The sequence below is a fragment of the Myxocyprinus asiaticus genome, chromosome 25 (assembly GCF_019703515.2).
Source record: "Myxocyprinus asiaticus isolate MX2 ecotype Aquarium Trade chromosome 25, UBuf_Myxa_2, whole genome shotgun sequence".
Classification (NCBI taxonomy): domain Eukaryota; kingdom Metazoa; phylum Chordata; class Actinopteri; order Cypriniformes; family Catostomidae; genus Myxocyprinus; species Myxocyprinus asiaticus.
In genome coordinates this window covers 15088227-15113685 of record NC_059368.1, presented here as the reverse complement: position 1 = coordinate 15113685, position 25459 = coordinate 15088227, and the positions used below count along the sequence as shown (strand labels likewise).

General features: G+C 38.7%; 1 protein-coding gene across 1 annotated transcript; it reads left to right on the top strand.

Annotated features, from left to right (window-relative positions):
- The first annotated feature begins 79 nt into the window (after positions 1-79).
- Positions 80-24962, top strand: LOC127415905 (ATP-dependent RNA helicase DDX1-like). The gene is made up of 26 exons (XM_051654913.1): positions 80-151; positions 239-290; positions 409-472; positions 819-848; positions 1005-1101; positions 1295-1342; positions 1458-1541; positions 1630-1713; positions 1799-1875; positions 1958-2030; positions 2154-2230; positions 2707-2821; positions 2915-3053; positions 3134-3194; positions 20021-20119; positions 20247-20336; positions 20843-21028; positions 21314-21365; positions 21532-21678; positions 21772-21863; positions 22000-22072; positions 23526-23598; positions 23726-23768; positions 23859-23954; positions 24441-24561; positions 24646-24962. Exons 1-26 carry the CDS (start codon positions 136-138, stop codon positions 24774-24776), a joined length of 2220 nt encoding a protein of 739 aa, XP_051510873.1. The 5' UTR covers positions 80-135; the 3' UTR covers positions 24777-24962.
- Positions 24963-25459: the final 497 nt, after the last annotated feature.

The following is a 25459-nucleotide window of genomic DNA, read 5'->3' as shown; positions in this document are numbered from 1 at the left end:
TTCTGTTGATTAAACCAGAGTGTGCGGAACTGAAAAGAGGGAGCGAGATCTGCACGGATCGTTGCCCAACGTAGCACTCTGTCAAAAACAGTTTCACGTTACTTCCGGTGTAGAGACTTTTTGGAGTTTGTTACCATGGCTGCTTTCGGCGGTAAGATTTGCCTGTCAGTATTTTAGCAGTGAAATGAGTGTGGTAAACTTATTGTCGACCTTTATATCTGTTCTTTTTACCCACCAGAAATGGGAGTGATGCCTGAAATTGCACAGGCAGTGGAAGAAATGGACTGGCTGTGAGTTGGAGAATCTCTCCTAGTTCTGTGACATGCCTCACAGGTGTATAAAAAATTATTAATAATTCGGTTATCCATTTATAATCACTGTGAGTGATGGTTCGATCCTCTCTTTCAGGTTGCCAACAGACATTCAGGCCGAATCCATCCCACTTATTCTGGGTGGAGGAGACGTGCTCATGGTAAAATGACCATCAGCTGCCAGTACAGTGTGTGTGGCAGGTTGCTTACAATGTGGGGACCAAATGTCCCCATAAGGATAGTAAACCCTGAAATCACCTAAATTGTGGGACCAGACCACGTCCCACATAAGAAGAAAAGCTTGTTACACATACTAAATCATGTCTTGAACATGTAAAAGTCAGAAAGGTATCAGAGAGGTTTAGGGAATAGAAAATATCATTAGCTCAGTTATAAAAACAATATAAGTCCATGGAAAGTCCCTTTCTTGATAAACACACATTAACATGTATGTGAATGAATGAATGATCTGCAACTGTATACTCACCTGTGTGTTTATATTCACAGGCTGCTGAGACTGGGAGTGGTAAAACTGGAGTAAGTGTGAAACTGTTGGCATTCATAAATACTGTCACTTGTTCTTATTGTATATGTCTGACATAGATAACTGGACAAATATAGTTTTGAATAGATGCAAAAGTAATCTGTAAAGAAACAATGAAATTCTGAAATAAAACCAATGTGATCTTGTAGGCCTTCAGTATTCCAGTCATCCAAATTGTTTATGAGACCCTTAAAGACCAGCAGGAGGGGAAGAAGGGACGCACAGCGGTGAAGACGGGAGGAGCAGGTATAAACCTTCTTTGATATGTTCATTCAACTAATTTATACAGCAGGCTCTATTAGTTTGCACTGACAATACTATCTGTAAGAATAAGCCCACTGCTTACCTGAAATTTGCTCAGATAAATTAAGGATGTACTATACTTTAAAAGATGTGATGTTGTGTTGATTGTTCTTCCTGGATTTCTTGTCCACCCCAGTTTTCAATAAATGGCAGATGAACCCCTATGACAGAAGTCCAGCATTTGGTAAGTGTTTAACATTCATAGTCAATACAGTCTAGCCTGTTTTGGGAAACATCCTGCACTCTTCCCTCACAGTGGGAAGGCTTTTGAAATAAATTGTTGTTATTTGTCCCTCTAGCTATCGGTCCAGATGGCCTGTGTTGTCAAAGCAGAGAGTTCAAAGAGTGGCATGGCTGCCGTTCCACCAAAGCGGTCATAAAAGGTAAGAGAGCATCCTTTTTGTGGATTTGTTTTGATTGTTTCCAAAAAGGGGTTCATGGGAAGATACAATGTTCTTTGTTTTGGTCTAGGGAAGTATTATTATGAAGTGGCTTGTCATGATCAAGGGCTGTGCAGGGTGGGCTGGTCCACCAGCCAGGCATCGCTGGACTTGGGTATGTTTGTCATAAAAATCAGTATGACCTCATTACACTGATCTGGTGATGTCAGTCACAACAATGTTTGTTATCCCATTTTTAGGGACGGATAAATATGGATTTGGCTTTGGAGGGACCGGAAAGAAGTCTAACAATAAGCAATTTGATAGTTATGGAGAGGTAATGCATGAAAAGGGCATTTGATTTGGCACCTTTTTGAACCAAATTTACGGTGTATTGACTTGATTTATGCCTTTTTCAGGAGTTCACTATGCATGACACCGTCGGATGCTATCTTGATCTAGACAAAGGCCACATGTCATTCTCCAAAAATGGTAAGGTTTGTTTTTTAATTATTCCTTTTTTTTTCTTTTTTTCTTTTTTTCGGTAATATAATTGACGCTTTTGTAGAATACATGTGGAAGTCACTGTAACTGATTCTGGATTGGCTCTCTCAGGTATTGATCTGGGTCTGGCTTTTGAGATCCCTCAGCAGATAAAAAACCAGCCCTTCTTTGCCTCCTGTGTGCTGAAGGTACCTGAATTGTGCACAGTTACTGCTTATATTTTCCGTATTATAAACATCTTCTTTAAAAGTTGTAGCCTACATTCAGAACATTCTTATACACACTAGTTATTTTGAAATGCATGTTTGTTAGGTGTGGGAATCTTTAGGCATTTCCATAATAAGATTGTTAGGCACTCACGATTAGATTCCAACACGATTCTCAATGGATCTGTTATTATTTTTATCAACCGCAATATAGAGGTGCTAATTTTTGATGAGTTAAAATGACCCGTTGCCAAATTCTTCGTAAAGATTTCACATAAAGCCATATCAAAATATGTCTGCTCCCACGAAATGATATGACTTATGATATTATGTTATAAAAGCTGCTGCAGTTACACCCTCCATGCCAGAGTTATTTGAGATAGAATTGTGATAAATCAGTGAATTGATTTTTTTTTTTTTTTTTCACCCACCCCTAATGTTTGTGTCCTTAAACCAAGAATGCTGAACTGAAATTCAACTTTGGTGATGAACCTTTCAAAAATCAACCTAAAGACGGCTATGTGGCTCTGAAGCAGGCTCCAGATGGTCATGTGGTCAAATCCACCCAGACAGGTAAACTCCAAATTAAATTAATTTCATACTGCCTGCAGCGGTTTTATTTTATTGATGTTTGGAATTCTGTCGGTCATCTGTTTTTGTCCTCAGGCAGTGCTAAAGTGAGTCAGGTCAAATCCACCTCTAATGCCCCCAGAGCTCTCATCATTGAGCCGTCTAAAGAGCTGGCTGAACAGACTTTCAACAATGTCAGTCAGTTCAAGAAATATGTTGATGACCCCAAAGTAAGGTGAGCTGAGAATTTCAAAGGAGTTGCTGTGGGTTTCATTATTTTTGTGTCATTTTCTAACCATGATGATGTCATTACAGGGATCTTCTGATCATTGGAGGAGTGGCTGCTAAAGAACAACTATCCACTTTAGAAAGTGGGGTGAGTATTCAAATTCTTATCAAATCTTAGGTCATATGACAGAATTTAGAACATTAACCCATTCAGACCCTGCGTTCATTGGAATGGACATCAAATGTTTTTTGGTGTAAACCAATAAAAACACATGCTTTTATAACATGAATAATGCCTGGTCAATGATTAGTCCCTGATCAACCAATCACAATGAAAATGACCCCTAACTTAATCTGAGAGAGCTTCAGGCATCGCATTAGACAGGCATGGCTCACCGACTAGACAGGAGGAGGAGTGAGCACATTTTTTACCTTTTAAAAACTAATTTATATTCATGGTAGCCTCATCAACTTGCACCTGTTATAAACTTAATAGTATCAAGAGATACTATTCAAAGTTAATTTGAAGATCTTTCAGAGTTGTAGAACACATGATTTTTGTCAAGTTTAATGTCCATCTCAGTGGACATCAGGTCTTGAAAGATATGAGCAGGAATCTCCTGACTTAGTATCAGTGTTCCAGATGGTGAAAAATATGCTACAATTTGACAAATAATTGTTTTTATGATGTCTAAAAAATATACCCAATGCATAACTTGTGATAATATCTAGAAATTAAGTTTGTTACAACATTAGCTTATAGACATCAGTCAATGCAAGGAGCACTGAAGCATCTATTGGACATAGCTGTCATTTCACATTATTATTATTGTTATTTTTATTCCAGCAGAATTTACCAGAGACCCCCAATGCATGACATACATGACATACATTCATAAAGTGTTCAGACCCCTTCATTTTTTTCACATTGTTTTATGTTGCAGCCTTATGCTAAAATGCTATAAATTACCTTTTTTTTCCACAGCAATCTACACTCCATACACCATAATAGCAAAGCAAAAAACAGATTTTTGATAACTTTGCAAATTTATTCAATAGAAAAAAGTGAAATATCACATTGACAGGTATTCAGACCCTTTGCAATGACACTTGAAATTTAGCTTATGCTATGACACTTGAAATTTAGCTCAGGTGCTCTGCACTTCGCTACTGCTCTGCACTTCGCTCTCTTGCTTTAGCATTTTAATCTCTAATTTTCATATCAGAAGTTCATCACAGTGCTCAAAACGACCTAATTTGGCACCAACACTACAACCAGAGACTTTTGGGACTGAAATATTACCTCAAAAAGGGGATTTTCTGTGAAAGCGGTCTACCAGCCTCCTGCTACTGGTAGTTTACATTTCTGAAAAGGGACAACACAGCTGCCTTCACACAGACAGATGTGAAAGAAAATGCCAACTTTCAGATCAAACTCCACAAACTGCCATAGACTTCTACAAAAGATCACAGTTCTTGAAACAAAACTACTTGCAGTACTGCCACCCTTGACGGAACACACAGGAGAGCATCAACGTAGACCCCCTCAGCCTACATCCGGTGAGTACTTTGAATCTAACGTTCCTCGACAGGCTATACTGAGGTTAGAAAAACCAGCAGAACAGGTGGCAAAAGTGACTAATGAAAGTGAGTGCAAAAACCAATGGCATAAACAGGGCGCTAGACCCAAAGGTGCTCGACATATCAGACAGTCACAAGCATCGCTGTGGCAGCGGGGGCGTGGTCGAGCGTCCGTCCGGAGAGAGAGAGAGAGAGCGGTAAGGGCACTTGCACCAGAGCTAGATTATGTGTAACACCTGTCTCTAATTACAGTGAGCATGGGGAGAGCGGCATATAAGCAGCCACACCACCAGCAGAGAGAGTGAGAGAGTCTGGAACAAGGAAGGCCACAGTGCTCCTGAAGCTGCTATGTTTAATCTGTTATGTTTGTGAAGCTGATGTGTTTAAGTTACTAGTGCCTGTGAAGCTAATGACTTTGTGAAGTTGTAAAGCATTGAAGTGGCCAATTAAAAGTCCTACCTGAGCCTGGAAAAACCTGCTTCCCTGTGTTCTCCTTCCCTTCTGTTTGTGAGCTGTTACACTCGCATATTGCAGCATTGGCATCTTCCACTCAAGATATGACTCGACTAACCAAAGATGGTATTCTTCCACCCCTGATACGTCTTGAAAATAGATTTGAACCATTAATGAATGTAGAGGAAGAAATCCCAAACGTGATCAGGCATAGATCATATCAGCCAGCATCTAACGTTGCAGCTAGCAGGCGCTCAAGTTTGAGCAGACAGCGGCATTCGGCTGAGACCACAGCCGAGCCCAGCACTCTGATAGTGGGGGGACTCCATTATCAGAAACATTGGTAGCAGGGCTACTACCACTTGCTGCCTTCCTCGAACTACAGTTTCTCAGGTAAATAAGGAATTTCTGAGCATTTTGATGAACCATAAGACTGTGAATTGTGTCATTATACATATGGGAAAAAATTATATTTGGAAAGAGCAGTCAGAACTACTTAAGAGGGATTTCAATGAACTCTTTGAAACACTTGGGAGATTGAAAGTTCAGTCGTTCATCAGTGGACCGCTCCCAGCCCGGGAACAAATATGTTTTCTCGGTTGCTGAGTCTAAACACTTGGCTGCACAAAACCTGCAACATGAGAGGACTGAACTACATTGACAACTTCAATCTTTTCTGGAGTCAAAGAGAACTGTTTCCATCTGCAACATGCACAAATCCACTCAACCTGGATGGCACACACACACCACCAGTGTCAGGATGACCACAGGATCACACTTCAGCACCTGGATGGACATTTGATAGACAAATCCCACAGTACACCCACTGATCAGGGACACAATTCAGGCTGAGCCCCACACTCAGGGCATACTACAGTCAGACTGTCACAACTTGGAACTACTCCAAGATACAGGACCCAAGGACAATTTCCTGGAAAAAAGCCAAGGGAGCCAAGATAACATACTTCAGCCTCAGGAAACACCAGAGCCACAGCCTGTCTCACCACACACTTTCTCCCTCTCATCAACATCCCCACTTCTGAGCTTCTCTGAGAAAATGGAGGAACTAGTGTATGCTGGAAGAAAGCTCTCCCACTCCATTGCTGTGAGCCCCCTAGATACCAGCCAAAAAACGGCGAGCCCCTCTACCACCAAAGCCTGCAGGCCCAGCTCTCCTGGCTTTGATGATTTTACAGAAATGTTTTCAACAACTTCCTCTGAATTTGACTGTTTAGTTATTGCTGGGGATTTCAACATTCATATACAGTTGTGCTCAAATGTTTGCATACCCTGGCAGAAATTGTGAAATTTTGGCATTGATTTTGAAAATATGACTGATCATGCAAAAAAAAAAAAAATCCTTTTATTTAAGGATAGTGATCATATGAAGCCATTTATTATCACAGTTGTTTGGCTCCTTTTTAAATCATAATGGTAACAGAAATCACCCAAATAGCTCTGATCAAAAGTTTACATACCCTTGAATGTTTGGCCTTGTTACAGACACACAAGGTGACACACAGGTTTAAATGGCAATTAAAGGTTAATTTCCCACACCTGTGGCTTTTTAAATTGCAATTAGTGTCTGTGTATAAATAGTCAATGAGTTTGTTAGCTCTCATGTGGATGCACTGAGCAGGCTAGATACTGAGCCATGGGGAGCAGAAAAGAACTGTCAAAAGACCTGCGTAACAAGGTAATGGAACTTTATAAAGATGGAAAAGGATATAAAAAGATATCCAAAGCCTTGAAAATGCCAGTCAGTACTGTTCAATCACTTATTAAGAAGTGGAAAATTCGGGGATCTCTTGATACCAAGCCAAGGTCAGGTAGACCAAGAAAGATTTCAGCCACAACTGCCAGAAGAATTGTTTAGGATACAAAGAAATACCCACAGGTAACCTCAGGAGTGTGTCTGTAACAAGGCCAAACTTTCAAGGGTATGTAAACTTTTGAACAGGGCCGTTTGGGTTATTTCTGTTATCATTATGATTTAAAAAGGAGCCAAACAACTATGTGATAATAAATGGCTTCATATGATCACTATCCTTAAATAAAAGACAGTTTTTTGCATGATCAGTCATATTTTCAAAATCAATGCCAAAATTTCACAATTTCTGCCAGGGTATGCAAACTTTTGAGCACAACTGTAGATAATCCTGAACACAACACTGCCAAAGAACTCATAACAGTTTTAAACATTTTTGATCTGACTCTGCATGTAGATGGACCCACACACAATCATGGACACACTCTTGATATGGTCATTAGTATGGGTCTGAACATTTCATCCACAATTAAGGACGTCGTGCTATCTGACCATTTCTGTATTTTCTTTGAAATATTGATTTCTCCTGCCACTGAAGTTAGATCTGTCTCTGTCAAAAAGAGGTACATAAATGAGAATACTAGTGTGCAATTTATCAGGGCTATATCTATGACACAGAGTATATCCAGAGACTGTGTTGATGTTCTCCTCAATAACTTAAACTCAAAAGTTAAAACTGCTATTGATGGCATTGCTCCTGTAAAGGTCAGGACAATTACTGGCAGGCATAAAGCACCTTGGAGAAACACAACAGCAGTGCAAAACATGAAAAGAAAATGCCAGAAAGCAGAATGAATGTGGCAGAAAACACAACTTGAAGTCCATTATAATATCTATAAAGACAGCCTTCATGCTTTCAATTTGGAACTAAGCACAGCTAGGTAGAAATTCTTCTCAAATATTATTAATAGCAATATAAACAACATCTGCACTATTTTTGTTACTAGAGAGATTAACAAACCAAACAGGTTCCCTGTGAAATGCTCTCTGACAGCAAATGTAACGAGTTTGCTTCATTTTTTCATGAAGAAGATCAATGATATTAGAATGTCGATCAGCTCGTCCTCATGTTGCACAGAGGTCAGACAGCATCCACCACAAAAACTTCAGAAATTAGTCACTGTCTGATTTTGAGGCAATTGATGGCAAAACCCTGAAAGAAACAGTACAGCATCTTAAAACATCAACCTGCTGTCTTGACACACTCCCCACAAAATTGTTCAAAAATGTGTTTAACTCTCTGGAAAAAGATCTGTTAGAAATAATAAATGTGTCACTCCTTTCAGGCATGTTTCCGAAGTCCCTGAAAACTGCAGTTGTCAAGCCCATTCTTAAAAAAGAGTAGTCTAGATAACTCGATATTGAACAACTACACACCCATTTCAAATCTTCATTTCATAGGCAAAATCATTGAAAAGGCTGTTTTCAATCAGCTTAACAAATTCTTAATCTCAAATGGCGACTTGGACAATTTCCAATCTGGTTTCCGACCGCATTGTAGCACAGAGGCGGAACTCAAAGATCCTTGATATTCGGCTAAATACTGATTTAGGCAAAATAACAGTGCTGGTATTAATAGATCTCAGTGCTGCTTTTGACACTGTTGACCACAACATTCTCCTAGACAGATTGTAAAACTGGGTAGGGCTCTCTGGGATGGTCCTCAGCCGGTTCAGGTCATATCTAGAAGGGAGGGGTTATTATGTGAACATAGACAGCTATGAATCTGAGTGGACATCCATGACGTGTGGAGTCCCACAAGGCTAAATTTTTGTACCGCTCCTTTTCAACCTGTATATGCTCCCACTAGGCCAAATTATGAAAAATAACCAAATTGCCTACCATAGCTATGCAGACAACACCCAGCTCTATCAAGCCCTATCGCCAAGTGACTACAGCCCCATAGACTCTCTGTGCCAGTGCATTGATGAAATGAACAGTTGGATGTGCCAGAACTTCCTTCAATTAAACAACAACAAGACAGAGATCATTGTATTTGGCAGCAAAGGTGAAATTCCCAAGGTGAACACATACCTTGACTTCAAGGATCTAAAGACAAAAAATTAAGAAAGGAATCTTGTATGACTGGAAAGGTTAATGTTATAAAAAAAAAAACTACCTACTACAGTCTTTCCCCATTGAAGTTCCCCTCTTTTATTTTAAAAATTTGATAGTATTGCTAAATCTTTTATCTGGAATGGTAAACATCCTCGGATGCATTTTAACAAGTTACACAGGCCAATTGACAAAGGTGGGTTAGGTCTCCCCAAGATTTTGTTTTACTATTATGCTTTTGGTCTCAGACATTTGGCGCATTGGTCACTTCCGCCTGAGAAAGCCTCTCCCTGGCTCTTTATTGAACAAGAGGTCCTTGTCCCTGTCTTGCCATTGCAAATTCTTTCTACCAAGCTGCCCGGAGAAGTAAATACACATCACGTTATTTTGCACATGCATTTAGTGTGGACAGAAGTTTCCCACATGTTCAGTTCAGACATTTGCCTGAACGTTGCCGCAAGTATTTGGTTAAACCCTAAATTTTGCATTGACAAGTCCACTTTCTGCTGGATAGAATGGATTGAGAAGGGAGTTGCTACGCTGGATGACCTGTATGAAAATGGAGCTTTGAGATCTTTTGAAAATATTACATGTGATTCCCAGATCTTAATTCTTCAGGTATTTACAGCTGCGCCATCTACTTTGCACCATCTTTGGGTGTAGTACGCAGCCCCCTAAAGTGGCAGACACTATTCAGATGGTGCTTGTTGCTTTTGGAAAGGGTCACGAGGCTTCCTGGCTAATTCAGAGTTTAGGGGATGGGGTTTTAACATTTCTTAAGAAGTTATGGGAGAGAGACTTTAATTTAGTACTGGAAGATGGAGAATGGGGTAAGATTTTAAAAAACGTCAAGTCTGCATCTAGAGATGCAAGGGTGCCCCTCATTCAATTTAAGATTCTGCGTTTTTATTGGACTCCCTCCAGATTGAATAGGCTTGGCCTTAAAGACACACCCACTTACTGGCAATGCCAGTTGGAGGATGGGGACATAGCCCATGTTTTTCGGTCCTGTACTAAGATTCAAGAGTTTTGGTCAAAGGTTCATAATTTTGTTTGTGAGGTCTTGGGCACCCGGATCTTATTTTGCCCCAGACTTTGTATTTTGGGTGATGGGGCAGGTATTAATATAATGAATAAACATGTAAAGAGCTGGGTCGTTACCAGCGTGATGATCGGCAGGCAGGTAATGTTAAGGGGATGAAAGTCGGCTGATGCGCCCCCATTTCATGTGTGGTGCACGAGTGGCGGCGTTCGAAGAAATGGCACATAGACGGTTGCCAGAGAGGAGCAGTGGAGAGAGACGTGTCTTATTAAAAATTATATGTGGAACCCTTTTTCTTTTATGTTGGTTAATTGTATATGTTTTTGTTATGTCATCGAGTATTTTCTTTGGACTGTTTGTTTATATGTGTGTTTGTTGTTATATAATGTTTGACCACTGGGATGTATGTTGGGTGGGAGGGGGGCACATAATTGTTATAAGTTGATTCCGTGTATTCTTGTGTTGTTTGTTTAAATTTGTATTCTTTATTTATGGTAAATTTATGGATTCTTGGTGAATATAAACCTAACAGACCTCTCAGATCATTAGGATTTGTGATCGACTGATATGGGCTTTTTAATGGCTGATGCTGATATTCAGAGAGCAGGGTGGCCGATACAATGCCGATATATCACACAGTTTAATATAGTAAATAACAAACGTAAAATTGCTACAAAAATAAAAAATTTTGAATAAACTCTTATTTAGCACTATATTTACTCAATTTCACACTAAGCTTTAACTTTGTAAAAAAAGAATCTAAAAAATAATATTGTATTTTAAATGGTAGATGGTAGTTTCTTCCGATTTCTGTTTAGTCATCAAATTTTAGTAATTTATTTGCACATGAAGAAATTGTTAATATATTAGGAAGAAGGATATAACAGTACACACAGTAGTCCAGCAACCATGGATGGCATGTCCACGTTAGCAATCGCATTTTCTCAAAAAAATACCTGTAACGATTCAAGGTGGCAAAGGAGGAAGCTGGGACCGGCTACATTTATTAGACATTTATTGTACAAACACTTTTCAGTGTCACATATCACACACTGCTTTTCAGTTCGACTGCTCTAACACGTCGACAAACACACAGCTTCAGGCATCTCTCTCTCGCTCGCTCTCTCTTTCTGTCTGTCTGCCGCTGTCTCCTCTCCTTAAATACTCCCACTGCCCCTCACTGGAACGTGAGACCGGTGTGGCACACAGGTGGAATTCATTCACCACTTCCCGCCCTCGCTCTGCCCAGATGCCGCTCGGCCCCACCCTGCTCACCAAAATACTGAATCAAACCAATTGTACATACAGTGCACAGTGAATAAGACATTTACTTATAGCACACGTGAAGTGCTTTTATTTTGAAGTTGCTCTCACACGGATCCAGGGCGAGCAGCAGTCTCCTTTAAACAGCCTGGATAGCCTGCTTGGATTGTCATGGAGTGACCATCATTATTTGTGAATCAGAGGAACTTTTGATCCTGATCCTGAAGTTTTTGATTCTGGCTGATGGAATACGCACTTCAGAGGAAGATATTAGATGAGCGCTTGACGGTAAGAAAACGCTGGATTTTCGTGAGGTTCATGATACATCTTTTTAAACAAGATATCTGCATGTTTGAAGTTTTAGTGTTATTTGAAAATAACCTTTTATCATTAGAAAAGTTACAGGGAACTGTTGAGGAGAGACTGTTAGAATAAGTGCTTCAGAGGAAAATTTATGAGCGTTCCACAGGATGCTGGATCTGCTGAAGTTGTGTGAGGTTGGTTTATTACATCTGTTTAAATGAGATATGTGCATATTTGCAGATGGTACATGATATTATTGATATTTGCCTTTTTATCATTAGACAAGTCAGTTAAAAGTTACAGGGAACTGTTGAGGAAAGAGAGGGAGAATGAAACAGGTGAGCACTTTAACATTATGAGCTCAAACGTGTCTGCCGCGGCTCTGATATGCGGACCGTTTAAATGAGACTGTGTTGCACACCGGTCTATTATTGTAGTAACACAATGGCACGTAACAACAAAACAAACCACGACTGGTCATTTACATGTCTCAGTCGTTTCACATACAAGCAGGCAATTCTCAAATTTAACCGCCGATGCTGATTTTTTTATTTATTAATTTTAATAATTTTTACTTATTTTTTTAATTCATTTTATTATTTTTTTATTCTCATTTCTTGTTCTTAATTGGTTTTTAATTTAATTTTGTCTTGTTTTTTCTTTATCATTTATATGTAAAGCTCTTTGAATTGCCATTGTGAATGAAATGAGCAATATAAATAAACTTGCCTTGCCTTGCCTTACACTTTGATTGAAGTCCACTTGTGGCAAATTAAATTGATTGGGCATGATTTGGAAAGGCACACACCTTTCTGTATAAGGTCTCACAGATGAAAATGCATATCATAGCAAAAACCAAGCCATGAGGTTAAAGGAACTGCCTGCAGAGCTCAGAGACAGGTTTGTTTCTAGGCACAGATCTTGGGAAGACTACAAATGTTTTTTGGCTGCATAGAAGGTTCACAAGAACACAGTGGCCTCCATAATTCTTAAATGGAAGAAGTTTGGAACAACCAGGAATCTTCTTAGCGCTGGCCACCGGACCAAACTGAGCAATCGGGGGAGAAGGGCCTTGGTAAAAGAGGTGATCAAGAACCCGATGTTTGGATATGGGAGAAGCTTGCAGGAGGACAACCATCACTGCAACACTCCACTGATCTGGGCTTTAATGCAGAGTGGCCAGACTGAAGACTCTCCTCAGTGCAAGACATATGAAAGCCCGCTTGGAATTTGCAAAAATGCATCTAAAGGACTCTCAGACTGTGAGAAACAAGATTCTCTGGTCTGATGAAATGAAGATTGAACTGTTTGGCCTCAATTCCAAAAGTCATGCCTTTAGGAAACCAGGCACTGCTCATGACCTGCGTAATACCATCCCAGCGGTGAAGCATGGTGGTGGTAGCATCATGCTGTGGGGGTGTTTTTCAGCAGCAGGGACTGGGGGACTGGTTAGGGTTGAAGGAAAGCTGAATGCAGCAAAATACAGAGATATCCATAATGAAAACCTGGTCCAGAGTGCTCAGGACCTTAGACTGGGCCAAAGGTTCACTTTCCAATAGGACAATGACCCTAAGCACACAGCCAAGACAACACAAGAGTGTCTTAGGAACAACTCTGTGAATGTCCTTGAGTGGCCCAGCCAGAGCCCAGACTTGAACCCAATTGAACGTCTCTTGAGAGACCTGAAAATGGCTGTCAACTGACGGTCCCCATCCAACCTGACAGAGCTTGAGAGGCTCTACAGAGAAGAATGGTAGAAAATCCTCAAATCCAGGTGTGCAAAGCTTGTCGCATCATACCCAAATATACTTGAGGCTGTAATCGCTGCCAAAGGTGCTTCAACTAAGTACTGAGTTAATGGTCTGAATACTTATGTCAGTGTGATATTTCAGTTTTTTTCTTCTTAATAAATGTTATTAAAAAAATCTGTTATAAAAAAATCTGTTTTTTGCTTTGTGATTATGGGGTATGGAGTGTAGATTGATGTGAAAAAAATTATTTAAAGCATTTTAGCATAAGGCTGCAACATATCAAAATGTGAAGAAAAAAAAATGAAGGGGTCTGAATACTTTATGAATGCACTGTATTTTGATGATTTGACATTTTCAATTGACTGAACTTTAGTATAATTTTTTTTTTTTTTTTTTTTTACTTTATTGAAATTAGTGTTGTTATATTTCTTTCATAAAAATAAAAAAAATATTGTTTTCGGGTCAAATTTGACCGAAGAGTACAAGTGTGATTCTAAAACGAAGAGTGCACAGTGTCATGCAAAGTGGTACACTGGGTTTCAAAACAGCTAGTGGCTCCCATAGCCACTTGACTATGGGAGCGATTAAATTGTGTGTTTATGTACTGGGAAGCTGGAATTAAAAGAGTGTTTATGTACTGGGAAGCTGGAATGGATATTGGCATTTTTAGAAACACCATGTCCCATCCTGTGGCAGATTCTTCCAGCTCCGTTCACACTTGCATTGGTCAACAGTTTGGGTATTTATCAAATCAACCAGCAAGTACACAAATGCGCACAGGCATATACACACATACACAGACTCACACACTGCATGCAAGGAACAAAAAGAATTGAACTAGTTTTTTGAGACTTCATCTCGCCATACAACAACCTTTTTTCTAAAAAAAAAAAAAAAAGTATTTTTATTAGAACTTGGAAAAGGAATTAATAATTCTGTGGAGGCAAGGCAAAGATCTAGTGGGGTCAGAGACGAATAATAAAATATCATCTGCGTAAAGCAGAAGATTATACGCCACACCTCCCGCAATCACCCCTGGAAAATCATCCTCCTTTCTTATCGCGGCTGCTAATGGTTCCAGGGCAAGACAGAACAATAATGGGGAAAGAGGGCAACCCTGCCGAGTGCCCCTATTCAGAGTAAAATAATCTGAAGTTAATCCATTTGTTTGTACCGCTGCTACAGGGTGTATATAAAGTAATTTAATCCAACCAATAAATGTACTCCCGAACCCATACATTTCCAAAATCTTAAAATGATAATCCCATTCTACCATATCAAATGCCTTTTCGGCATCAAGTGAGATGGCAGCGACCGGAGACTGATCATTTGCTACTGACCACATGATATTGATGAGACGCCTGATGTTATCAGAAGTGCTGCGGCCCCAAATAAACCCCACCTGATCTATATGTATAAGAGATGTCATAAATTTACTTAATCGGTTAGCCAAAATTTTTGACCAAATTTTTACATCTAGTTGGATCAGGGAGATTGGACGGTAACTTTTACACTTGCTTGGATCTTTGTTCTTTTTAAGAATCAGACTGATCCGGGCTTGTGTCATGGTTGGAGGAAGCTTTCCATTCTTTAATGATTCAGGATAAACTTCTAACAAAAGTGGAACCAATTCTGAAGCATAGGATCTAAACAATTCTGTGGCAAAACCATCTGGCCCCGGAGCCTTGCCAGTAGGTAGGGACTTAATTACCTCGTCAAGCTACTCCAAGGTTATCTCAGAATCAAGAGAGTTTTTTTGCTCAGTCTTCAGTTTAGGAAGATCTAATGGTTCCACAAAGTTTCTAATATCTTCATCAGTAGACGAAGACGTGGAACTATAAAGATCAAGGTAGAACTCTTTAAAGGCATTATTAATATCAATGGCTGAGGTAAAAAATTCACCACCAGCAAATTTCACTGAGGGAATGGTAGAAAGAGACTCTCTCTCTGCTTTATATATCTAGCCAAAAGCTTCCCTGATTTGTCCCCCGACTCAAAGTATGACTGTCTTGCCCTGAATAACCAAAACTCCACTTTCCGCGACAAAATGGTATTATATCTATATTTCAATCGGGTCAATTCTCTGAGGCCATCAGATGACATACGGTGCTTCAGCTCTGCCTCTGCACTTTTAATATTTCCTTCCAACTCCACGAGTTCTCGTGCCTTGGATTTTTTGATGAATGAGGCATACTGTATGATCCGGCCCCTACGAACCACCTTAAGTGCCTCCCAAGCCACGCCCACAGAGGATACTGAGGACCAGTTGGTCTCCATATAAACACTGATTTCAGTCTTTAAAATCAGGATTTTGCAAAAGGGTTACACTAAGGCGCCAACTATATGATTTATTTTTCTCTATATGTGGCAACACCTCTAAACTCACCAAGGCATGATCCGAGATTAAATGTTTCCAATTGAGCAATAAACAACTGATGAAATGAGGGATTTGTATATATATATATATATATATATATAAATCTATTCAAGAATAAATCTTATGGACTGATGAAAAAAATTTATAGTCCCTACCAGATGGGTTCAAATGTCTCCAAATATCTGTAAGACCAAGATTTTTACACATCCTGTGAAGCGTCACTGTTGCTCTAGGGGGCTTACACACTTTTGCTTCACTATAATCAAGGACTGAGTCCATCAAAAGATTAAAGTCTCCTCCCAATATTATATCATGAGGGGTTCCAGCGGTTTGCAACATCCCTTCAAGATCTATAAAAAAGCCCTGATCATCAGCGTTAGTTGCGTAAATATTAGCCAAAATCAGATTTTGCCCCTGAATTTCTGCTAAAACAATAATGACTCTTCCTAATTTATCTTTAATCTGTTTGAGACATTTGAATTGTAGATGTTTATTTACCAATATAATGACTCTCTTGCTCTTACTTGAGCTCGTACTAAAGAAAACATGTCCACCCCATATCTTCCTAAATTTTTCAGCTTCTTGCGGGGAAAGATGCGTTTCTTGAAGAAACACTGTATCATATTTCTTGTGTTTAAGAAAAGAAATAACCTTCCTTCTTTTTATGGAGTGCCCCAACCCATTCACATTCCATGTGGAGAGAGATAGTACACTCATATTAACCTTTGGCATTTTGATATAATAGAAAAAATTAATTTTGTGCCAAAAACAAAATTATGAAGACCACATTTCAACATTAATGCAACAATAAAACCCCGAACTTCCCCCTCGAACAAAACAAACAGAAAAAAGAAAAACGTGCGCATTAACCCCACGCACGACAGTGCCAACCAGCGTCAATCCCTTTAAACTCAAAGAGTCCATGTACGCCTACGAGAGATGACAACTTTGCCATCGGATTGCTCAATTTTGCCTCACAAATTTGTAAGGCAAAATGACATAACATCAAATAATTTGTAAAACAAACCCCAGCCAATAGGCAGAATAAACACAAAGAACGTGTAGACTCATTCACAGAACTGTCTCAAAGGTGTGTTCCTTCACAAAACAAATTCCAGCCGATATAAAGCCGTTCAGTTTCCTCGGTCAGACAAACAAATCTTCAGAGAGCTATCTGATAAGTGCAGCAGATGATGTAATCATTCCAATGTCCCACGAAAATACTCCACAAATCATACTCCAGCCAGCAGGAGGCATAAGAAGGAACTGACAGATTCATCCATAACTGTCCCGAAGTAATATTATTTAACAAAACAAGCTCCAACCGCTAGGCGGAACCAGCACAAAAGGAAATGAAACACGCATCCCGGTTCCTCTGATGGTCAAGAGTCAATTCACTCGGAGGCCGCATAAAAGTATATCCCATGATTTACACAGTCCGCCAACTTTATAAAAGACATCCTTTGTGTGGGCATGTAGATATTTTGCGGTCATCCGTAGTGTCTATTCTCAATCTGCCTGGGAACTTCATTGTAAAACTGATCTTCCGTCAATGCAAAAGTTTCTTTAAGGAAAAGTGTTAATCCACAAAACAAAAAAAACTCCAGCCGCTTTCACCATATCTCTGCCCTCCTCATGCTCAGGAGTTCCAACAATTCGAATGTTATTCCTGCGGCTTCTATTCTCAAAATCTTCAAGCTTTTCAAGAACACGTTCCAAATCAACTTTGGTCGCGGGCAGATTAGCGGCTAATTCCCTCTCTGATGACTCCAAATAATCGATTCGTTTTTCAACATCTGTCACTCTTGTGACTAACTCAGAGAATTTTTTTTTTCCATCGCCGTAATCGATCAACGTATTACAGCGAGATCCTCCAAGTCCGCAAGTACCTTCGTCAACATTACCGACATGTTGGACAGTTGAATGGATGTTGGATTCCTTCTCCTGCCGCGCCAACCAAATCGAGTCCCCGGTCCACAGGCCTGTCTGGGCTTTCATCTTGAACCCGTAAGTGTCTTTTAATGTCTCCAGAGCCCGAGGATTTTGACTTCTTTGCCATGTTTACCTCAAACAGCAAATGTGTAACTGGGTGTACCAAATTTCACCGAATTATATCATGAAAATAATAAAAAAAATTAGCAAAGTGCGCAGAGCTGTCTCTCACACATCTGCCCTTCGCATGGCGTCACGTGGCTCCCCACATGTATGGTTAATACACTAAAAATATGAGGAACCCTATCAAAAGTTTCTTGAAACTTTGTGCTGCATCAGTCGTGGTGTCCATTGTAGTGGACATGAAAAAAATTGAATAAAAGCATGTTGGTACAATTTTTTTTTTTTTTTTTTTTACAATCATTTCTATATTGGAGAAGAGTAAATATCAACTGGGTAAAAAAAATGTGCTCAGGTCTGAAGGGATTTAAAGTAATTGTACATTTGTAACAGGGGCATTACTTTGTTTTACAGTTTTTCTCAATAGCTTTGGCTCATTTTTTGAAACAAACATTCTCTAAACAGTAAGTGCAATTGTCACAACTGTTTTATGGGACATCACATCTATTGCATGTCTACAAAATGTAGTAACTCACCAAAAACATTTAATTCATGCTTCAAAACCTAGTTATTGTGTCAGTAAATTGGCCAATGCCACCAAAATAAAAAGTTTTTTTTGTCATCGTGTGAGCCGTACTGGTCATAATGTTTAGATATTTTTTCACCATGGCAGTCAACCCTGGAAATGTTTGTTATATACAAATTTCATTTTTGTTCTACTTTTTTGTTGACATTGACTGCTTACTATACTATATAAGAATGTCAGTTTTGTCTAGCTGAATGATATTGTGTATCACACTGATCTTTTTAGATACCGATTTCAACAGTAGGTAAAAGTTTACTGGGAAAAGTCAATACTGTATAATACTGTAGTACACAGAAAAAGGATATGCACATTTGTATGTATACAGTAAATGTATTTTTGTAGCAATGTGTTACATGTAAATAGAAAATTCACATTTGCATGTCCATTTTTACACATTTCTTACATGTAAATTCAAATATAGTGAACAGAAAAATGACATCCATGCAAAAAAAAAAAAAAAAACACTGCGGTAGTTCTGTAAAAAACATTAAATGGTACCTCCTCACAGTATGTAACACTACAAGTTCCCATCTTCTTGGTGGACATCCTGTCGCTTTTGTTGGTCTGGCCAAAAATTTAGCAGACATCACAAACATTCCATGTCATAGATATTTATGGAATAGACATGTATGTCTGACAGATTTTGATAATTGAATGGATAATTTTGCATGTGATGGTTCACACATGAAAGAACGTTTAGAAGAGTATGACAATTTCACTTAGAATCAACTCATCAGTTTTGATCAGCAAGCAATGTGCATTTAGTTATTGTGCAAGTTGTAGACAACTGTACTTACTCTTTTGCAAACGTGCCAAAACACGTGCAATTTGCTTAAATGAATGAGAATGAATATGAATAAGAAATTCAAATCTGGTGTGAACAAGAAACTAATTGTTCAGAGATTTGAACTTATTGTTTTGAAAAAAATTATTCTCATTCAAGAATTGAGCCAAAGCAATTGAGAAAAACTAAAAAGTGGTGGTGACATTTGAAGGGGGGGGCGTCACGAAGTGACAAAAGTCATGAATTTTAATTGGGTTATGTGTACATAATGTCAAATCATCTTTTACTGTTTTGATAATTAGTCATTCTTGATGATCAGTTTAAGTGCGCCATTAAATATTTAACATAATTTGAGATCTTGATCCATAGGCTACATGAAACACTGTCAATACTGAGATTTTGTTAGTCAGTGGATAAATACATGGATCTGTAAGCTTTAGTCAGAATTACTGATTGGTCTCATTGTAAAGTTTTCGTCTCTAGCACAAGGAGTTCCAAGTTCTAATCCGTCTTAATATAACTTTTAATTTAATAAATGAAGATTGCATTAGTACGTCAGTAGATGTACATCATAGGTAAGGACGCATCTGTTTGCATTTTACTATGCAATTTAACTGGGTAACGGAGCATGGGGTATGGCACGAGTATAGCACACATCTGGAAGATAACATCGCCGCCTACTGTATCTCAATGTCACTGATAACAGCCGCAATGAGCACTGATCATAACATTATAAATAACACACATAATATAAAACACAAAATAAATGGATACCTCATGGACACCACCTGAAGAAAGCTATTTCTAAAAGTGGTGGGTACATGTCCCACCCATCCGACCTGTAAATGATGCCTATAATTTGTTGTTAAACTGTTTTTATCACTTCATTATTCTTTTAGGTTGATATTGTTGTTGGAACCCCAGGCAGACTAGATGATCTCATATCCACAGGAAATCTGGATCTATCTCAAGTCCGCTTCCTGGTTCTGGATGAGTGTGTATGTTAAACACTTCCATATATTCTGGCCTTTCTGTATAATTCTGTACAATTTAGCCTTAAGCTTATTGTTTACAGTTTTGTTGAAAGTATAAATTAACATTGGCTGAATAAATGTCTTCATCCAGGATGGGCTTCTCACAGCTGGCCACACTGACTTCATCATGAAGGTGTACAACCAGATCCCTCAAGTCACCTCAGATGGCAAGAGACTACAGGTGACTAAGGAATAGTTCTCCCAAAAAGGACAATTCTGTCAAACCTGTATTTGACATTCTTGCGTACGTTGAACGCTAAAGGATGTGTTTTGCTGAATGTTCACAATGCTCTTTAACATACAACGAAAGCAAACAGTGACCAGGGGATGTAAAACTCATAAAAGTAGTCATGAACCATATTCCAAGCTTTCTGAACCCATAAAGTTTCAATTTTAATTGTTATTCACTGAAAATTTTCCTTCCACCGTAGCTTTCAAATCGAATTCACTCTGCATATTCCAACATGTCATATCACGACTGGTTACAAGACACAGCAAGAATCAATGCTTTGCAGTGTGTTTTCATTTGCCAACCTTGAATATGTGCAAGCATGAGTAAATGATGACTACATGATTTTCATTTTCAGGTGAAATATTCCCTTAAAGCTTTTGATATCCACTTCCTATAAATTGTTTATTTTTATTTATTTAAATTTTTTTAAGTATGTTTCCTTGTTTGTGTTGTAGGTGATAGTTTGCTCTGCCACACTGCACTCATTTGAAGTGAAGAAGCTCTCTGAAAAGATCATGCACTTCCCCACATGGGTAGATCTAAAGGGAGAAGATTCTGTGCCAGAAACTGTCCATCATGTGGTGGTGCCAGTCAGCCCCAAAACTGACAAGCTTTGGGAGAAACTGAAAACCCACATTAGGGTAAAGAAATGTTCTATTGCCAAAATCTCACACCAACGTGCCCTAATAAAGCATCCACTCAACAGTAGACAATTCATTGTGGTGCTAAATTACCGAAATATGGTCAGATTTGTATTTGAATGTATTGGGCTTTCCTCAGTATACTGTGGGTAAAATTGGTTGATAAATTACTTTGTACCATAAACACCATAAAAGACCTAAAGGTTTAGTTATTAGTAACATCGATTCCACAAAGAACCCTTATGTACAGTGTGTCTTGGATTAATTGTTGATGTGTTTTCACAGACTGATGAAGTCCATGCCAAGGATGACACACGACCTGGAGCCAACACCCCAGGTAAGAATCCCCAGCCTTTACATGACCAACATCATACAGAAATCCCAGACTATTGTCAGGCTCATTTGATCAGTTGTGCCCTTACTTTGAACATTTCAAAATGATCTTGTTTTGGTTCGAAATTAAGTGCGAGAAGTAACTGAATCTTGTTCTATGGTTTTATTAGAGATGTGGTCAGAAGCTATTAAGATTTTGAAGGGAGAGTATACAGTGAGAGCTATTAAGGAGCATAAGATGGATCAGGCCATCATCTTCTGCCGAACCAAGATCGACTGTGACAATATGGAGCAGTACTTCATCAAGCAAGGAGGAGGTTACTTTAAGCATCGTTATTTAACAACCATTTTATCCCATCAGGTCTACTCTAGAGGCAAACTTTTGGCTTGTCATGCTCCGTTTCCTACAGGTCCAGACAAGAAAGGACACCAGCTCTCTTGTGTTTGTCTTCATGGAGACAGGAAACCAAATGAGCGCAAATATAACTTGGAGAGATTCAAGGTAAATAAACAAACAAAATGGAATAAAATTTTAATTTGAAAATTTGAATTGATGAAAATATGGTAAAAATGTGGCATTGAATAACTAAATCCAATAATCACATTATTTAAGTATTATTTTATTGTCATTGCTTTAGAAAAAAGAAGTTAAGTTTCTGATTTGCACGGATGTAGCTGCCAGAGGAATTGATATCCATGGTGTTCCATATGGTAAGAAAGAAGGGCCGGGATATCTCCACTTTCTGAACATTTAGCTTCACAAAGGTCTGAAACAAAACAATTCAATACCAATATTGCTTTTTTTATGACTTTATTATTATTATTAATATTATTTTATAATGATAATTTTGTAAATCTGTTTTGCGATCTAAAAATTAAGCTTAAAATGCTACTGTATGTGCTGTGTGCTGTTCTTTAGAGACTGTTTATCAACTGTTTAGACACAATATTTAAAAGAACGATAACAGTTAAAGTAGAAAAATGTGTGTGTGTGTGTGTGTGTGTATATATATATATATATATATATATATATATATATATATATATATATATATATATATATATTATATATATATACATACACGTATATACTGTTTATACACACATGCATGCATGTTTTGAAATCTTTCCTATAGTATTTACTATTGATGCACTAAAGCAGATGTACAATAACCATATAATGACAGATGTTTTTGTGAAATATCCAAAATGCCTAAAACTTTACACAGTACTATACAGTACACCGATCAGCCACAACATTAAAACCACCTGCCTAATATTGTGTAGGTCCCCCTCGTGCCACCAAAACAGCGCCAACCCGCATCTCAGAATAGCATTCGGAGATGCTATTCTGCTCACCACAATTGTACAGAGCGGTTATCTGAGTTACTGTAGACTTTGTCAGTTCGAACCAGTTTGGCCATTCTCTGTTGACCTCTCTCATCAACAAGGCATTTCCATCCACAGAACTGCCACTCACTGGATGTTTTTGGTTTTGGCACCATTCAGAGTAAATTCTAGAGATTGTTGTGTGTGAAAATCCCAGGAGATCAGCAGTTACAGAAATACTCAAACCAGCCCATCTGGCACCAACAATCAACCATGTGATTATCAAATCAGCCAATCATGTGGTAGCAGTGCAGTGCATAAAATCATGCAGATACGGGTCAGAAGCTTCAGTTAATGTTCACAACAACCATCAGAACGGGGAAAATGTGATCTTAGTGATTTGGACCGTGGCATGATTGTTGGTGCCAGATGGGCTGGTTTGAGTATTTCTGTAACTGCTGATCTCCTGGGGTTTTCACACACAGCAGTCTCTAGAATTTACTCCGAATGGTGCCAAAACCAAAAAACATCCAGTGAGGGGCAGTTCTGTGGATGGAAACACCTTGTTGATGAGAGAGGTCAACAGAGAATGGCCAGACTGTTTCGAACTGACAAAGTCTACGGTAACTCAGATAACCACTCTATACAATTGTGGTAAGAAGAATAGCATATCAGAATTGCTATTCTGAGATGTGGGTTGGCACTGTTTTGGCGGCACGAGGGGGACCTACACAATAATAAGCAAGTGGTTTTAATGTTGTGGTTGATCGGTGTATAATCTCAAATGTTTATCAGGTATGACTCACAGAGAAATGCAATATGTTCTGTTCTGCAGTGATAAATGTGACTCTACCAGATGAGAAGCAGAACTACGTGCATCGCATCGGAAGAGTTGGCAGAGCGGACAGGTGACATGCATCATTCTGTCATTGTGAACCACCTGATTTTATGGTTATATGGAGATAAGCATGTCTCTACAAATCAGATTGCATTCTGTCATTCATTATCATTCATCGGTCATTCATGTCACTACAGGATGGGCCTGGCTATATCACTGGTTGCGATGGAGAAAGAGAAGGCAAGTAGGAAGTAATGCAGAAAGAAGTGGTTGTGTAGAAATATATTTTTGCATGTGCTAATACCCTATTTGTATGGGGGGTACACACAGGTGTGGTACCATGTTTGTGCCAACAGAGGAAAAGGCTGCTATAACACCAAACTCAAAGAGAACGGAGGCTGCACAATTTGGTACAATGAGAAAGAGGTGAGAATTAAATGCACCTGTTGCGTCCTGTATTTCTCTTTTTTGTTCACATCAGAATTGCATGAATTATTTTAAACAATATAATCAGGATTCCTATGTTCACGGAAAACCTGGAAATGCCAGGAAAACTGATTTCCAGGCGTGGAAAGTCATGAAAATGAACATGATGATCCTTAAAGGTCTTTTTTTTATATATAAATATATACTCAGCTCTAAAATATTTGATCTTGCTCTTTGGAATATCTCTTTGTTATCTGTACAAAATGATTTTTAAAAACTCTTATTCAGTAACCAAAAATGACTGGATAAGTCATGGAAATTTCAAGTGGGTAGAAAGGTTTCTAGTTATGCTCAGCTCTTAAGAAATTCATCAGCGAGAATTGCTCTTTATGAGTGCGAAATGTGTAAAATAATTTTTGAAACTCAAAAGCTGTGGGAACACTCCCTAACTTATTTTTAACTTATTAAAATGTTTCCTGTTTTAAGCTGTTGTCAGAAATAGAGGAACATCTGAAATGCACCATTACTCAGTGTGAGCCTGACATCAAAGTGCCTGTCGATGAATTTGATGGCAAAGTAACTTATGGGCAGCGCAGGGCTGCAGGAGGTATGTGTTTGTATGCATTTATTATCTCTTATTTTTATATGCCTCCATTCACTAAATATTTGCCACCTGTCTCTATCTTCCCAGGTGGTATGTATAAGGGTCATGTGGATATACTGGCCCCAACTGTACAGGAACTGGCCAACCTGGAAAGAGAGGCACAAACATCCTTCCTTCATCTCGGCTATCTACCCAACCAGCTCTTCAAAGCATTCTGAAGCACACTTGCACTCATAAAACCAAGTCTATGAAAAAGCCAGAAGACAAAGAATATGCATTGTTAACCTTATCTAAAAGCATTTCAGTTGTTGTGCATGGTTGGACATGCAAAGAAAATTAGATTTTGTTTTCAAAAGCATCTGAGTTGTAGTCATATGCTGGTGATATAAATTAAATAAATTAAAAGAGAATAATGAGTCTGTGTTCTCTTGTTTCTTGTGTTTGTAAAATGTTGGCTACTAAAGGATATTGTATACTATCCAATCAAAAACTGCAATTTTCAAAGCACAAATTACTTGCCCTCATGTTGTTCCAAACCTTAATGACTGAGTTCTGTGAAACACAAAAGGAGATGCTGAGCAATATGTTAGTCTCAGTCACCATTGATTTTCTGTGTATCTTTATTTTCCATATAATGAAAGTGATTTGACGGAGGCTGTCATTCTGCCTAACACCTTATTTTGCGATTCAAGGTAGAAAGAAAGTGATGAGGGTGACTAAATTATGACAGAATGTTCATTTTTGGGTGAATTATTCCTTTAACACTAAAACTGATTCAAAGTTTGATGTATAGTATAATACTGCTACAGCATGTGCCACATTACTGCAGTTCCTTAATTTTAACACTAGGTGGCACACTTGTCCTAGTGGAGAGAGACTGACCAGCTCGGTACCCTTGGGA